Source organism: Equus asinus, chromosome 1, assembly GCF_041296235.1.
Source record: "Equus asinus isolate D_3611 breed Donkey chromosome 1, EquAss-T2T_v2, whole genome shotgun sequence".
In the NCBI taxonomy this organism is placed as follows: Eukaryota; Metazoa; Chordata; class Mammalia; order Perissodactyla; family Equidae; genus Equus; species Equus asinus.
The window spans coordinates 112070750-112088014 of NC_091790.1; the positions used below are offsets into that span (position 1 = coordinate 112070750).

Sequence of the window (17265 nt, forward strand, 5' to 3'; positions counted from 1 at the left end):
TATTTTGGGTCTCCTAGACCAATCCTCTATAGTTTTTTTTTTTGCTGAGGAAAATTAGCCCTGAGCTAACATGTGTTGCCAGTTTTCTGCCTTTTTTTTTTTTTTTGGCTTGAGGAAGATTAGCTCTGAGCTAACAACTGTGCCAGTCTTCCTCCACTTTATTTGTCGGTCACTACCACAGCATGGCTGACAAGTGGTGTAGGTCCGTGCCTGGGATCTGAACCCAGGTTGCCAAAGCAGAGCATGCTGAAGTTAATCACTATGCCATGGGGCCAGCCTGTCATTTTCTCTCTATTTTGCCTGTATTTCATCTTTTTTTTGGTGAAGAAGATTGGCCCCTGAGCTAACATCTGTGCCAGTCTTCCTCTATTTTGTATGTGGGATGCTGCCACAGCATGGCTTGATAAGTGGTGCGTAGGTCTGTGCCCAGAATCTGAACCAGCGACAACCCGGGCTGCTCAATTGGAGCACGTGAACTTAATCACTATGCCACCGGGCTGGCCCCTGTATTTCATCTTTTTTTCTTTTTTTGTTTTACATTCTGACAGGTTTCCTCAAATTTATTCATTTCAATTTTAAGTAGTATTTAAAGAAAAGTCTCAGAGTTTTAAGTGATAGGTGAAAATGTCACAGTATGAAATTTGTTTTTTTTTTTTTTGAGGAAGACTAGCCCTGAGCTAACTATTGCCAGTCCTCTTTTTTGCTGAGGAAGACTGGCCCTGAGCTAACACCAGTGCCCATCTTCCTCTGCTTTATATGTGGGATGCTTAACACAGCATGGTGTGCCAAGTGGTGCCATGTCTGCACCCGGGATCTGAACCGACGAACCCAGGACCGCCGAGAATTAGAATGCGCGAACTTAACCGCTGCTCCACTGGGCTGGCCCCTAAAATTTTTTTAAAAACTAGAAAACATGAATACTATATGAACTTTAATCAGGCATAAAAATAGAACTGTGAGTAAAGACAATGTAATGTTAACAGTGGTTTAATCTTTGCATATTGATATACTCATCTTTATATTTTTCTGTTTTTTCCAAATATCTTTGAAGGGCAGTTTCTCTTATAATCGAGTTTAAAAATATTAAGCCGTTTTGATGGATCTTGTACTCTTAATACAGATAGCATGGCAAAAATATAAAACACTAGCATTAATAATTAATTGAATTGGAGGTATTTTGGTAACAGGTCGATCTCTATTCAGTGTTCACATATATCATCAAAATAAATATGAAAAAATTTTGTTTTTCATTTAAATCTCAGTTTCCAAGTATAAGTATTCAAGTTTCCTAAGATAGTAAAAATATACTTTCAGTTAGAAGTAAAGGATTAAATCAAGTCTTCTTTAAAAGTGATTTTAGAAAACACGATTTTAACAGATTTGGTTCACTCCGTCTCTTCTGTCTCACTCGTGCCCACAAACACATCCTGTGAAAATAAAATTAACTAGAATATGGGCTTCGTCGTTTTAAAGTTAATATCATTTATGCCACGGAAGGAGTTACGGTTTAATGAAGAGAGAGGCTCTCTGGAGTCCGGAAGACCTCGACCCCCTCCTGGTTGGACACTGGCTTGTCGTGACCTCGCTGAGTTTCTAGGGACCCTGCTTTGTCTGTAGAAGGGCAGTAACATCCGCTTCAGAGTTAGCTGACATGATGCGTTTAAACCGCCCAGCAAAGGGTAGTGGTTGAACGAACGTTAGGATCTCTTTCCCCAAGAAAAGTAAAACTTTAACGAACGTCCTGGTTAGTTATGGGCCTACGGCATTTTCCCACGTGCAGAAAGGAAGACCAGCCCGGAAAATTCTTGATCGAGTAAAGAAAACGCCACGTGAGTGCTCGGTTTCCTCCAATAAGCAAGAATTTCCCTGTCCCCATTCTACAGGCTTTCTCAAACTCTAATGATTAGGATAAAAAGTGAAAAAAATCAGTTTTTCTTTTCGGAATCTCGGCTGTAGACTCTGCTCGTTTGAGTTTTATAGGACAGTGGTACTAGGGAACAGAGTCTCTATGCTGCTCTTTTGTGATGGGCTTAGGAACAAGACAGCACGGAGAAGAGCGTGACTTTGATCCACAGCTCTTGTCCATAGTTTACTGTTTAAAAACAGCTTTGTTGAGAGAGAATTCACATAGTGTACAGCAGACCTGTTTAAAGTGTGCAATTCACTGGTTTCTGGTACATTCATGGCGTCGTGTCACCACTCCCACCGTCGAATACGCTGCCATTGCTCAAAGTGAAGCCCGCGTCTTTAGTCGTCACCCCCAGTTCTGCATTGCTCCTCCAGCCCCTGGGAACGGCTCATCTGTTTCCCGTCTCTGGATTTGCCTGTTCTGGATGTTTCCTATAAGCAGGATCACACAGTAGTCGGTCCTTTGTGCCTGCTCCTTCCAGCCCCCCACCTGTTGGCACCTTGTTTGAGAACAAGCCGAGGCTGCCGGAGGGGCCCTGGTGTGGGTGTTCTCCCAGCAGTTGGCAGGTAATGCCACACACTGAACATCAGATAAATCTGGCTTTAAACTTAGAGCAAAAAGAAAATGCAGCAACTTTCAGGGAATTTTGTTACAGATATTTTGATTTACTGTTTGAACACATGCTACTTAATTTTTTAAAACAGTTTTATTAACATAGTATAAGCTGCTCATATTCAAAAAGCATCATTTGATGAGTTTCGACATATGTATATACCCATGAAATGATCACAGTCAAGATAATGAAGACATCCAGCACCTCCGAAAGTTTCTTTGTGTACTGAGTCATCTGTCTCTCTTTCTCCCTGCTCTGGTCCCCAGGCTGTTACGTGTTTTTTAAAAAAACGTGTATGAAATGAGATAACATTTGGGAGTTAAGGGCAGTGGTGAGAGGCAGCATGCCTGGAGGCCAGCTGGGTGACCTCGTGTGAGTGCTGTGACTTCTCCTTCTTTGTTTTCTCATCTAGAAAATGGAGACAGTCAATAGTACCTACCTCCGATGTGGTCAGGATTAAAGTGACACATTGTTACGAAGCCGTTAGTACAGTGTCTAGCATGTAGCACTCCATAAATGATAGCTGCTGTGAATGTTATTTTGTGTTATATGAAAGTACTTGATACGTTGGAGAGTTTGTCATCCTCATCATCATCTAGTCAGAAGCCTGACACGTGGTAGGTGCTCAGTCCATAGGCGCGGCGTCTCTTTCCTCCTCGATTCCTGGTCAGTACACCATAGGGCATTTGTTACTGTTCACTAACCCTCACTACCACCTCTGAGAACTGACTTGACAAATTTCCATTCGTTCACTCACTCATCCAGTGAATTTTATCGAGCACACGTTGTGCTTCGGTCTCTGAACGGGGCCCTGTGAGAGTCCACGTGGCACGAGACATGAGATGTATCCTGTGTGTGTTTAACTGGGGCGCGGGGTGGAACATCCAGGTGGCGCGTGGACAGGGCGGCGTGGAAGTGGAGAGGCGGGAGCGCTGCCCCTAGCTGTGGAGACTCCAGAGGGCCTCACCAAGGGTGCCGCTTGATTAAGGTCTCACGGGGACGAGAGAGGGAAGACGTTTTCACCTGAGCAGTGGGATCAGGGTCATTCCGGTTCTTAAGCTCTCTCTGGGGCAGGGAGCAGCCCCAGTGTAGGTGGGACAGAGCCGGGCAGAGGAGTTGAGTGACACTGACAGAGGAGGATGGGATTGGTCCAGTGACAGGCGCACCCCTGGGCAGAGGGTGAGACGCCTGGGCGGGCAGCAGGGGCCAGTGCGGGGTTTTCAGCCCGGGAGAGGTGGACCGTAAGTAGACTGTTTCTGAGGGGGTCTTGGGTGTGGGTTGAGTGGACAGGAAGACAGCTGGGCAATCAGGAGGCCTCTGAGGTGTCTGGATGTTCCTTAGGATCTTAACTTTGTTAGGGACCATGAGAAAGGAAATGGGTAAAAACGCAAGGGATGGATGGGGTTGGTGCCCGGCCGGTCGCTGGGGTTGGGGTGTTCTTTCTTTTCGAGTACTTGACGAGTGCTTACAGTGTGCTGGCCACTCCTAATTCAGTCCCCATGGCAGTGAAGTGTAGCTACAGGTATTACACCCATTTTTCAGATGCAACTAAGGCTTAGGGTGGCTGAGACACATCTTTGCCGGCTCCTCCTCTGCGGCTTCTCTTCCCTGTCCAGGCCCTTTTCCCTTCACACCGTCTCAGTGACCCCCAGTTTTCCTTCGCCAGCATCACTCCATTTACCCTCTCTTCTTCCCATGGTGGTCTCCTTTGTTCGGGTCCTCCCGTCTTGTGGCAGCTGCCGTGATACACGAGGTCATCCTTTGCACTCTACAGTGTTTTCTCTAGACATAAATCAGGTCGCGTCTTTTTTAAGATGCTTCCTCATCGTCCCTGGGTGGAGTATGGCATTCAGGGCTCTTAAGAGTTCTGACCTTCATGGATTCAGTTGGTCCCCTGCCCCCAGTTGCTGTGTTCCTGTTGGCCTCGTGTGTTCGCTTGGGCATTTTCTCTGCCCGGGCTGCTCTTCCTCCCCTTCCTGCACCGTGAGCTTCCTCATTCTGCAGGACCTCTCACAGGTCACTGTGTCTGAGCCTCTGGCAGCTGGGCTCCTCAGTCCTTACCAGCCTATGGCACGTCTTGTCTTTTATTTAATCATCCACTACCACACTCTTCTCAAACTTGATTTGCAGGAACTTATAAAAATACATGTAGCAGTGAAAAAAAAAACCAAACAAACAGATGAACACATAAGAGCAAATAAACTATTAGGGTAGAGAATAAAGCCAAGAATAAAGTTGGCCTAGGAGTCTGTTCCATCATGCCCACACGTGGCTGGAGGCAGCTCAGCCTTTACTTGGAAGTTTCTAGTCAAAGCTAAAAGGGAAGCATGAACTGTTGGAGTTTTCCCAGTGACGGTGAAATGAATAAAGCCAGCTGCCCTGGAGAAGAGCTTTGCGTGTTACTGCGAATTGAGAGGAATGTTTCTGGGGTGAGTGGGATGGTGGGGGGTGGAGGTGGTACCAAGTCTTCAAGACGGCCTACAGTGCGTGCACAGCAAGATCCTGGAGGCTGCTTCCTGCAGGAGACCTCAAAGCGGGGCTGGGCATGGCACCAAAGCACAATTTAGAAAAGCCAGGATGTGACCCTGAAACAGGGCTTCTTGTTGGTCTAGCTTAATCCAAGGATAAAAGGTAAAATAACCAAAGGAGTAATGGTTAGCAAACTCTGTGGTAGTTACTGTTTTTACCTCTGTTTACCCCTAAGAGTGGTCAACTTCTCACAGGCAGGGACCGTGTTTCGCTTTGATCACTGGTAGGAGACCTCCAGGGTGGAGGAGGAGCAGTCTTCCTCACCAGTCTGTGACTGGTGTCCCCCGGAATCCTCACAGTGGTCTGCCGTCAGTTCCATGGACTCAGAAGTCAGACTGGCATCTGAGACCTGAGATCCAGATCTGGGACGTGGATGGTCCGGAGTCGTCTCTCCTGTTTGCAGGGACTGACCTGCCTCTGAGGCAGTGTCCACCAGCACAGGCACCAGCCAAGTGGAAGGGCAATGGCAAAGTGCCCGCAGCTGGGCCCGTCTACCTCTCCCACTTACAGGAGAGAGCCTTTAAAAAATTAATCAATTTAGCAGTGCTCAAAGTTTTCCGTTTTCCCTTGGTCTACTGCATTTGGGACTAAGAAGATCTTACATTGCTATACTGTCATGATTACTAAGATTCAGAAGTATGCATTTTCAAGAGAAAAGCAAAAATAGCAAATTTATTCACTGACTTCAGTTCTCCCCAAATAGCCCTTCTATCTGTAATTTAGGCCAAAATATGTTCTCTGATGACATCATACCTTTTTTTTTTCCTCTCTCTCTAACGGCTGCTTGTCTTTACACACACAGGAGCTTGACAAAGAACTCCCAGTGCTGAAACCGTATTTTGTCGATGACCCTGAACAAGCTGGCGTGAGGGAAGCTGGCTTACGAGTCACGTGGCTGGGACACGCGACGGTCATGGTGGAGATGGATGAGCTGGTTCTTCTCACGGACCCTGTCTTCAGCTCCCGCGCCTCGCCATCGCAGTATGTGGGTCCGAAGCGTTTCCGTCGACCCCCGTGCACTGTGAGCGAACTGCCCCGGGTAGACGCGGTCCTTATCAGCCACAACCACTATGACCACCTGGACCACAACTCTGTCGTCGCTCTGAACGAGCGGTTCGGGAATGAGTTGCGATGGTTTGTGCCTTTGGGTCTCCTCGACTGGATGCAGAAATGTGGCTGTGAGAACGTGATTGAGCTGGACTGGTGGGAGGAGAACTGTGTCCCTGGACGCGACAAGGTCACCTTCGTCCTCACGCCTTCCCAGCACTGGTGTAAGAGGACTCTGATGGATGACAACAAGGTGCTCTGGGGCAGCTGGTCTGTCCTGGGGCCTTGGAATCGATTTTTTTTCGCAGGAGACACTGGGTATTGCTCTGGTTTTGAAGAGATAGGAAGAAGATTTGGGCCTTTTGACCTGGCTGCTATTCCCATTGGAGCTTATGAACCAAGGTAGGCAGACTTCCGAGAAGACATTCCTGCGACCTAGTGAGTTAACGGAGCTTGAAAGGGAACTGGGTGTGATTTTGTGACACCGTGTAATCTGTGATGTTAATGATGGACTTTGTTCTATATCTGTTGGGGGTTGGTGGGTCAGATTCAGTTAAAAGGGTTTCATTTTATTTTTTTTTTTAAGTATACTTTTTTGGTGAGGGAGATTGGTCAATCTTCCTTTTTTTGTTTCTTCTTCTCCCCAAAGCCCCACTGTACCTAATTGTATATTCTAGTGTAGGTCCTTCTAGTTGTGGCATGCGGGACACCGCCTCACCGTGGCTTGATGAGTGGTGCCACGTCCATGCTCAGGATCCAAACCAGCAAAACCCTGGGCTCCCAAGTGAAGCACGTGAACTTAACCACTTGGCCACGGGGCTGGCCCCAAATTGTTTCATTTCAAAACATTTTAATCACGGTCATATCAGTTAAATAATTGTTCAAAACAGAAATTATATTCCCAAGAAAAAAGGACCAAAATTTAAAGACTTACTCTACCTAGCCAGAAGTTCACATACCATTCCGACTAAAGTTAAACCGATCAGCTGACAGTCAACCTAACCCTTGTTCTTCCATCACACGGAGGAGACCATGTAACCACCGTTTGCCCTGTGACAGGAACGCGCCCATCCCATCCTTTAGCCCCCCGTGTTTGGCAGAGAGAAATCGAGGCATCGGCCTATAGCATTGGTCTCACTTGAGTCAGTGCTGAAGTTAACCCGGTGATGACACTGTTGGTCCCTCACCAGTCGCCCTCCAACCTCCGCATACTGGCCACCTGTCTTCAGGGCAGTTACAGGTCACACGGGCATTCGAGACCCAGGAGACCCACCCATTGCCTGTGTCTTCCTTCTTAAGCCAAAGACAAGTGATTTCAGAGAGTTCAGTCAACTGTGGTTGGTACATACAAGTGAAGAGAAAATAAACACTAGGGACAAAGTGAAGGCAAATTTAAACAGGTTTTATTTTCTAGAGCGCACGCAGAGGTGCACACAGAACTGTGCACAGGACACATTTTGTTTAGGCAACACTATGAGCAGAAGAGCAGAAACACACAGACCACGATCGCTGGCTGCCGTCTGATGCTGTGACACTTACTTGATCAAGTTCTACGTCCACTAAAACTGTGTCTTCACTGTCTTTATTAATGCTTATTTCTCCTTTATGTTTTTCTTCTAGTTTCAAGGGGCTAGACATTTTTACCTTATTTTTAAAAATTATTATAAATGACTAATTGTGCTTGAATTTCACTTTTCCACGTAATTCTAATTAATTTTTTTTTTTAAAAAAAATTGGCCCTGAGCTAACATCTGTTGCCAATCTTCCTCTTTTTTTTTTTCTTCCTTCTTTTTCTTCTCCCCAAAGCCCCCTAGTACATAGTTGTATATTCTGGTTATAGGTCCTTCTAGTTGTGGCATGTGGGATGCCGCCTCAGCGTGGCCTGACAAGCAATGCTAGGTCCATGCCCAGGATCTGAACTGGCGAAACCCTGGGCCGCCAAAGAGGACTGTGTGAACCCAACCACTCGGCCACGGGGCCGGCCCCTCTAATTCTGAATTCTAATGAGACTTCTCAAAACATCAGCCTGTTTACAAATCAATTTCATATGAAATTGAAATCAGTTGATCTTTACTGAATATGTGTTCTTAGAATATCTTATTCGTAATTATGAAAATTGTAGCAATGGATAAATTTCTCAACAATGTGATGACGTGTACAGCCTGACTATGCAGATTCCCTCACATGATTCCCCCTTCCTGCTTGCAGCTGTCTTGTTCCTGAGACGGCAGAGGATGGGAGGATGGTATTTGCTCTCAGAGAATTAAATTGGGGTCGGCTCTGCTGTGTAACCCATTTCTCTGGTCAGGACTAACAGGTTTAGAAATGAGATTATCAACCAACAAAACTTCACAGGACTCTAAAAATGTAAGATGATTACACCAAAAATGACTTTCAGTGATATGCTTGGGATATTTCATCCTAACTTTTGGGATCTCCTGTCACCAGATAGAATATCCAAGTCAAGTCAGTTAGGATCTTAAGTTTTTATTGTAAAGTTTACACCAGAGTAAGAATTTCACATTTATTTCCGATAGACATGAGGGTGGAAAGGAGTGTGTCTCTCCCTTTGATTTGCAGCAGGAATTTAAAAAAAAATTGGAAAGAAACACCAAAATCTGTTTTCATCTTGCCCTGCGTGCTGAGTGTCAGGAGGGGTGGCGGCACCGAGCTGCTCTGACCGCTGTGCAGGAGAACACAGCGGCTTTGTCTCTGGGCTCCTCCTACAGTGAGTCATACCCGCTGGCTGGTGTGGAGGATGCACTTTTCCAGCCTGTGTTCTGGGGCGTGCAGAAGCCCGCACTGAGTCCGCATCCGCCAGCCTTCCCTGCAGCATCGGCCGGCCGTAGCTGAGCGGATGTAAATAACGTGGAGGCAGTGGTGGTTTTCCTCTTCTACGCTGATGGCTGGGAAACTCCAGGATTTCCATGTAGACAGTACACTTCTCCCTTCTTATCAGAAATAATAATTCTTTCTCCTGAAAGTGTTGGTTTTGCCAATTCTTTACTCTTTTGGGAGAATTCTATGACGTAGGTGCTGTGCTTGGTACTTTGAAGAAACTGTGTCTTGTTTAATCCTCATAACTCCCTCACTAGGCGGGCGTAATTTCTGTTGCACAGACGAGGAAATGGAAGCTCAAAGGATTTGAAGTGACTTTGCAGGGTGTTAGGCAGCCTGTCTGTGTTTCTACACGCTCGCTAATCAGTGCCCCCCACGTACCCACTCTTCTTGCCAAACACCTCACTGTTCAGTTGTAGGATGTTGAAATAAAATCCTTGAATAGTAATTGGGGTTTTTTGCTCTCAATCTTCAAGTTATATTGTACACTAATTTTTGTTTGGCTTAGCAAGTTTTAAAAAAATTCTTTCAGCAAGTTACTCAGTTTCTTCTGCAACTGGAGTTGTTTCTAGTACTTTACCCATTATTCACTTTCTTTGATTCAAGCCAGGACTGCCAAGTATCTCCTTTTAAAAGGAACAGTAAGATACATCTTCAGAATAAATCACCAGTGAAATCAAAATATATGTGGAACAAAGTCTTACTATTCAAAGGGGAGTTCTGCTTGAGACTTACCTCTCGAAAGAGTTTTGCTTATTTTTTACAAGCAGAAAAGCAGACTCAAGGGAGATGGTTTTGTCTGATTTATTCCTGTGCAGAATCTTAAAGGTGGTTCGATGACGCAGTCATTAGGATTTAATGTGCAGCTCAGAGGCCAGAATTAACAAATTGCTGTGCTTCATCAGGTGGTTTATGAAATACCAGCACGTAGACCCGGAAGAAGCTGTAAGGATTCACATTGACGTTCAAGCGAAGAAATCTGTGGCCATTCACTGGGGGACGTTTGCCTTGGCGAATGAGGTGAGTGTGATGGCGATGACAGCAGCTTCGGTCTCGTGTGTGTTCAGAGACCAAACCGGCATCAGAACTGCCCGGGCATCACGGTCATCACATGAATTAATGCGGTAAATCATATTAGTTAGTAAAACAACATGCACACACAGTGAGAGAGAACCTCACTGCATGCCATTCTTTGGGCTTATTTCTGTAGTTAACGAAGCACGTGTTTATACAACCAAAACCACATGTAGTCTCGGGAACGAGGAGGATGAGCCGTCCTGCCTTCCCTGTCAAGGCGGCTTTCGTTCCGGCTGAAGATATGACACGTACATAATGACTCGGGTGCTGAAAGAGCTAAGAGCTGTCAGGTGGGGCAGATAAAGTGGTCTCAGAGTCAGAGACTGCTACTGACTAGAGGGATCAGGAAGAGCTCCGGGGAAGAGGTGAGCTCTGAACTTGGCATTTCAAGAGGAGGAAAGGGCAGCAAGCACGTGGCATGGTGAGGCATCAGTTCAGCCAGAGTATGGATGACATGAGGGCAAGGGGGTAATAAGGCTGGACAGCTCAGAACTTCTTAGAAATGTATTACTCATCCAGTAAACATTGACTCAGTGTTTGCTGTGTCCCAGACATTGGGATTCATGGTGGTTTTATTCCTAGGCTAATACAGAAGAGCTGATTTTTCCTTAAGGTAGCTGAACTCTAGAACTCCGCTACTAGTGAGGGTTCTGGAATCAAGCAGGATTGCAGAAAGCTTTCTCTCTTCTCCTGGACCCAGGGCCTGCCCTAAGCAAGATTTACAAATGGATGGTTGAACTTGGCTTCTCCTTTGCTTTCCGAGGCATCTTCCCTGTCCCAGGGCCTCTCTGCAGGAACCCTGTGTTTTCATGCTGTTTTAAGCACTCCCTCTCTGTCCTATTTCTGGCTGCCTAGGCCCCCCCCCCCCATCAGTATTCCCATCCCATGATGCAGCAATCCTGAGCCACACTGTTGGGGTACAGAATGGAATGAATGAATGAATGACCACGGGGGTGGGGAGGATGAATGAGAATATGTGTGTATGTGAATTTGGAGAAGGGGGTTTGATACTGGTTTCTGCTGCTATACCACTGTATTTGGTGGCAGTCTTATTCCATATATATAGATACGTGTTCCATATATAATATATACCAGCGACTTAGATGAAGTAATAGTCTTTTATTAAACCTGTGCAAAGAGGGGAATCAAAGATGACTCCTAGATTTTTAACTTGAGTAACTGGGGACACGGTTGTGTTCTTTACTGAGAGGGGAGACCAAGATAGAAAACCTCAGTCTTCAAGAGTTACTGTGTCATTCAGCCTTCAAGAATTATTCCTATTATAAATAGAACCTCTATTTCTTAATGAAACACATAATAAAAACTCATTTAGTCTTAGCAATTTGGAATTTGTTCACATCTTGACATTCGTTGCATAAACCTGACAACCATGAGTTTGTTAAATTATAAAATAGATGGAATTCTTGGGCAAGATGATGATTAGCCTAAGATTTGTAGACACTTTAAAACGATTTGCATATAAGTAGTTATAATAGCTGCTGACTATAAAATAAGCAGATCGAGGATGTCCTTAACTTGGCAACACTTTAAAATTGTACATCTAGCAACATCTAATTTATCTGGGGAATGAGTGAATTTCCTAGATGATGTATTTAAGCCGTAAAATTGAAAACTACTCACTAGTTTTGGTGGACACAAATTTCAGGCATTATATTTGTTAACTTTATAAATGACCAGGGTCTTTATTTTGAATATCTTCTCTTGGAGCAGACCATGAAACTGTGACCCCTTTAAAAGGGAACTTAGGACTTGTCTGGGGCTGGCTGCCTGGCCCTTCCCGGATCCGGAATGCTGGGGCCTTTGCCTTCTGTACATAGTTGTCTGGCCCCCTGGCTCTGGGGCATTTTTATCTCTGTCACAGGACTAACGTGGGTGCACCACAAGATAGCTGTCAGTCACTCAGAAGGCTTTCTTGCCTACGTCTAAGGTTATCTTCTAGGTGGTGGAAATAGCCAAGAACTGACCTATGAAGAAACTCAGATACTGCAACATCAGAATCCACACTAAGCTGTAGCTTGTAACTAAAATTACAGCCTAGCAAAGAAATTATTTTTGTCAGGTGATTGTGCAAGTATACCGTTGGCCAAGGCTTGTTGGGACATGGGGGAAAAAGAATTTAACAAAACAAGTTATTTTTCAGTGGGAAAGAATTTCATCATTTTGAAATCTCAAACTAAAATAACGTTGCAAGGGAGATTTCTTGACTTAGGCTATTTCAAGTTGCATTTTATTGGTGATATATTAGCAATTTCCTATATGCAAAAAAAGACTTCAAAGTAGATTCCTGTTATCAATGAAACCCATTAATAAGTGGTTCTCTCTAGGAGTACTGGGTACCCGATGTATTAACCAAGGTTAAAACCAAACTTATTCAGTGGTCCGTGGAAAGGCACCGCTGACCCTCTAAACATAGCTATAAACCTAGAAGGGAACAAGAGGGGAGAAAAGACCCCTGTGTGGCCAATAACTGTTGGCAAACCTGTGCATTTTAAGCCACAGAAAAGCTTCCTAGTTTTCCTGGTACATCGCTAGCTGTCCTTTCTTGTCTCTGCCGCTAGTTCCATGTCTCCGCCCCCTCTCAGCAGCGAGTGCCTTAGGACTGGGTCTGTGGCCCTCTCCTCTCCTCTCTAGCTGGTTACTCCCTTGGGGATCTCATCAGTCTTGGCTTTAAATACCATCTATCCACTGTACCTCTGGCTCAGGCTTCCCCCGCTCTGATCCACATTTATGTTTCTGACTGCCTACTTGACATCTCCACTTGCACATCCATTAGGTACCAAAGACAAGACAACTTCATCTCCCCTCAAACTTGTTTCTCTTACATCTCAGTAAATGGCAACGCTCTCCTTCCAAGTTACTCGGGCCAAAACCTTGACTTCTCTTTCTCTCGTGTCCTCCATCTGGCTTCTCCCCACAGCTCAACCTTCAGATGATGTTCAGACTTTGACCACCTCTCCCCACCTACACTGCTCCCCTCTGTGCCGTCCAGTCTGTTCTCCACACTGCACAGCGCGGTGACCTTTACACATGAAATCAGATCCTGACGCTCTGCCTCTGCCACAGTGACCTGCTAGGGTCCCCTCAAACTCAGATCAAAGCCACAGGTTTGCTGCAAAGCCGTGTGCCATCAGGTCCTTGTTCAGATGTTGCCTTCTGCAAGAGGATTTCTTAGGCTGTCGTATTTAAAATTAAATCTCCATCCCCCATACTCATCCCTCCCACCCTTCGTCCCCAGAACATATCAACCACTCAGCTTCTCTCTCTCTTTTCTTATCTGTCTCTTTCTGTTCAGGTCACCGGCCTGGCTGCTCCATCAGGGGCTCAGAATACCTGTTGCTTGAAGGGTGAAAGCAGACTTACTGCTGATGAGTAGCTCAGCTCATGAGCTCAGGATGTGGGGTTTTTATTCCTGCTCTATACTTTACATTTTACAGCTTTTCTAACTGAAATTGGGGAAAAAACCCTTGGATAAAGGAAAAAAATAGCTGTTATACAACATAAAATAAGACCAAAAGAGAAAGAACTAGTGAAATGATTTACCTTATATACCTTAATTTCTTTAACGATTTTATTCAGTAGTTAGAACAACACACATTCAAGTGGTTTCAATTTATCTGGAAAATATATGAGAAGGTCGAAACATTCTGCAACAGTGTGCTGTCTTCAAGGGGGGGAAATTCCACCTGTCCTGTCTGTTCTCGAGGCTCCCTTTCACTCTGCAGACCAGTGTCGATGTTTGGCTAGGGTTTGAAGATAACAACCCTTCTGCAGCCAAAAATATTTTCTCTAGCATTTGCTCGCTCACACACACACGCTCCCTCCCTCTCGTATTTCTAACATTTAATTCTCTAATATTATCTTTGGCATTGAGTCCATTCAAGAGCCGCATGCTGTACTAGCTGGGCATCTTAAGATGACTGATTCCATTTAGATCGGAATTTCATGCAGTGACACAGTGGTCAGATTTCATGCAATTGAAGGATGTTCAATCTAAGTTGGCACCAAATGTGATGTCCACGGTGTTTGGATAGATAGAACACTTAATGAGTATATTATAAAATATGATCGACTCATCTGCTAATACTTCAATAAGAAGAAATGCCTGCTTTAAAAATGCCTGTGTTGCCTGTTTTAGTTTGAACTGTTATTTGAAATCTCTCACAAATGCACGTTTGGCTAATGTTTTTCCATTTTTTCCCCTCTGCCCTTTGCCAGCATTACTTAGAGCCCCCACTGAAACTGAGTGAGGCTCTAGAAAGATACGGACTTAAGACTGAAGATTTTTTTGTCTTGAAGCATGGAGAATCAAGATACCTTAACACTGATGAAAACTGAATAAATACGAGCACAGGAGCTTTTAATGAAAAAGACATCATCTGATACATAATGAAAAAGACATCATCTGATACATCTTTGAAAAGACTAAGAAATTGACGAGTATGATGCTTTTTCACATTTGGAAAGGACTTCCGCAAGTTGGTGTGTTATGTTTTGTGTAATAACTTGCTCACTGACACGATTGCCAGTTCCTATAAACGAAGAAGAGTTCAGGCTGGGTCACGTAAGGACCCAGCTGGCTGATGTGGATTCTGAATCATTCTCTGCCATAAGCATGGAAGGGGGATTTTTTTTTTACTAAAGCATTACACTTTAATGGTAGAATTTTGAGGTTGTGAAAAACTGATTTTAAAGACATTTCTGTTCTTAAGGGGCTTCTATAAGGTGAGTCAAGGCTGTCTGCTTACCTAGATTTTTTCAGAGGCTTGCACATAACATTTCTTATATTCACATTAGAGAAATGATGAAATTGACTCTCACATGCTCATAGCGGTTTGCGCTCTATTAGCATTAGCTTATACGCCAAATGTTAAGTGATTTTTTTTTAAGCATAAAAACCTAGGAGTTTGGGCTAAGTTACCACTTTTAAAGACTTTATTTTTAAAAAGAGGGGAACACTATATTCTACAACCCCCAAATCAAAACACCTGAGCTGAGCAGAGGGAGTTTGTTCTAAGAAAATGATTTATGAAAGTCTCTTGTTTTAATCTAAAAGTCAGATCTGCTAAGCACAAATATAGCTGCAAGGAAATGATATTTTACAAAGATAGATGCAGATCTTAAATGTTAATAGACCACACACTTTGAATTAAATTTTATCCTCTCCACGTTCCAGTTTCTTAGCTCGAAATATATCAATAAGATTTATAAATATTTTGTTTTACATGATTCAGATGTCTTCTATTTTTATATTAAATGGCCCTAAGCATGATTCTTTTATTAAGCCAGTGTGGAACACTAGTGGTAAAAAAAAAAAAAGTTGGTGATTCTGGGAATCAGCTGACCTGAGTTTTTGTGGTCCCTGGATGGTTCTGAACCCTCCCCTCCTCAGTGGGAGGGCTGATGAGGTACAGCAGAGGCCCATTCTATCTTCATTCTGTCTTCCTGATCCACAGTCTCAGTGAAACAAACTTTGTTCATGCAAAATAATCAAAATAGGTTTTCTGCATCAAATGCTACCCAGGCAGAGCTCTATAGCACACATAGATGCATGCCATGTTAGCCACGCATCTCAACTTCAATCCTGCCTCCACCATGGATTTTGTGTACCCCGAGACAAGTCACCTATGCTCACTGTGCCTGTTTCCTCATGCGCAACAAGAGGATAATTTTGACCTACCTCCGAAAAATGTGAATAAATAGATTTTTTAAAAAGAAAAGCACTTTGAAAATATAAGAGGAAATGATTTCTTAAGATATCATTGCCTAATACAGACAGGTAGATTTGACAGCTGAAACTAGGCTAATGCTTTTGATAATATAATATTCCTGCTGTAGACTTCGGCATATATATTAGGATACAAAACGATATTAGGATATATATTAGGAAGTAACAACTTTATCTCATTTTGGAAATCTGGAGAGTAATAGCCAAAATAAATGTAAATGATCTTTATCAAAATTTAGCATTTTTATCAACAAAGATGCAAATCCGTCAAGGGGAAATGTATATGTAATGTGAATGTATGTGATTTTGGGGCACTAAAGCACAAAAAATTTCCCCATAAAATAAACCTTCAGGAAAAAAACTGAACAAGCATAAATGTTTTCACTTCAAAGGAATATTCAGCAAGTAGACGTGAATCAGGATGTTAGGTTTATGGTGGATTTGCTCTGGGCAGTGTTGCCCTGGGACCAGCCAGTGTTCTGTGGTCGCCTTCCTTGCTGTTGCACGCCAAACTGAAAATTCATCTCTTACCTCTGCTCCACGAAGCAAGTGCATCTCGCTTAATTATTTCTGCTCCATGAATGGCCTTAACGTTATTTTTGTATTCACATGTACTGTTAGATGAGGATCTCTAAGCACTTTATGTTCTACTTCCACTTAATGGGGCCTGCCTCATTTTTCTAGGCTTCCTCACAAGCTTTTTTATTATTAGCACTCATTCTACTATGACGTTTTATTCATTAAGAATACACCGAGGTTCATCTCTCCTTATAGACTCTCGCTCTGCTGAGTGGTTCCCATTTTATTTTTCACTTATGTGCAAAGCAAAAACAAATTTTGAAAAATAGGACAAATCCATTCTCTTTCCTCCATTCCGTTTAAAATGTCATCACACCTTTTAATCTGTCTTATCCTCTAAGTCAATTTCATTTTCCTTTTTGATTAGCTGGCATCTACACCAGTATGTGACATTTTACTGAGGTTTGCCCCTCTCCTATGATAACTGAGGAACACTGTCATTCCTCATTGTCCAAGAGGGGGAAACGCCAATTAGGAGAAATCCCCCCTAATAAAAGCCAACATGTGCCACGACCTAAGCAGATAAAGACCCACCTTGCATTTTCACGGTGCAGTTCTTTCTAGGTAGTTAAAAATGACTCCCCTTTTTCTCTAGCATTCTGACATTTCAGACTGAACGCTCAGATCTCTAGGAAATGGGTTTATTCATTCAAACTAATAACAGAGGAAAAGAAAAGAGTTTCAGAATACACTGCTGTTAAAAGCACATTGAAACCAAATCCTAGTTTTTAATGTGTGCACGTTTTGAATATATATTTTCATTAAATAAGCAGGCAGGTTAAAAAAAACGTATAAAGAAATGTGCCTTTCAGAGAATTAATACTTATGTTTGCATCACTGATAAAATATTATTCATAGCTATCATGTGTACATTACTACTGTAGCCAATTGGGAATTTACATGTTTTCACCCTAATACTGAATCCTT

At 43.6% G+C, this 17265-nt stretch overlaps 1 protein-coding gene across 8 annotated transcripts in view; it reads left to right on the forward strand.

Moving 5' to 3' along the window:
• NAPEPLD (N-acyl phosphatidylethanolamine phospholipase D) overlaps positions 1-14388 on the forward strand; it is a 36523-nt gene extending 22135 nt beyond the window's left edge. For all 8 annotated transcript variants that reach the window (XM_070505862.1, XM_070505882.1, XM_070505886.1 and 5 more), the window contains exons 3-5: positions 5854-6500; positions 9842-9956; positions 14250-14388. In XM_070505862.1, coding sequence (XP_070361963.1) covers positions 5854-6500; positions 9842-9956; positions 14250-14369 — 882 coding nt within the window. In that variant the 3' untranslated portion in view covers positions 14370-14388. The remainder of the gene's footprint in view (positions 1-5853; positions 6501-9841; positions 9957-14249) is intronic.
• The last annotated feature ends 2877 nt before the right edge of the window (positions 14389-17265 follow it).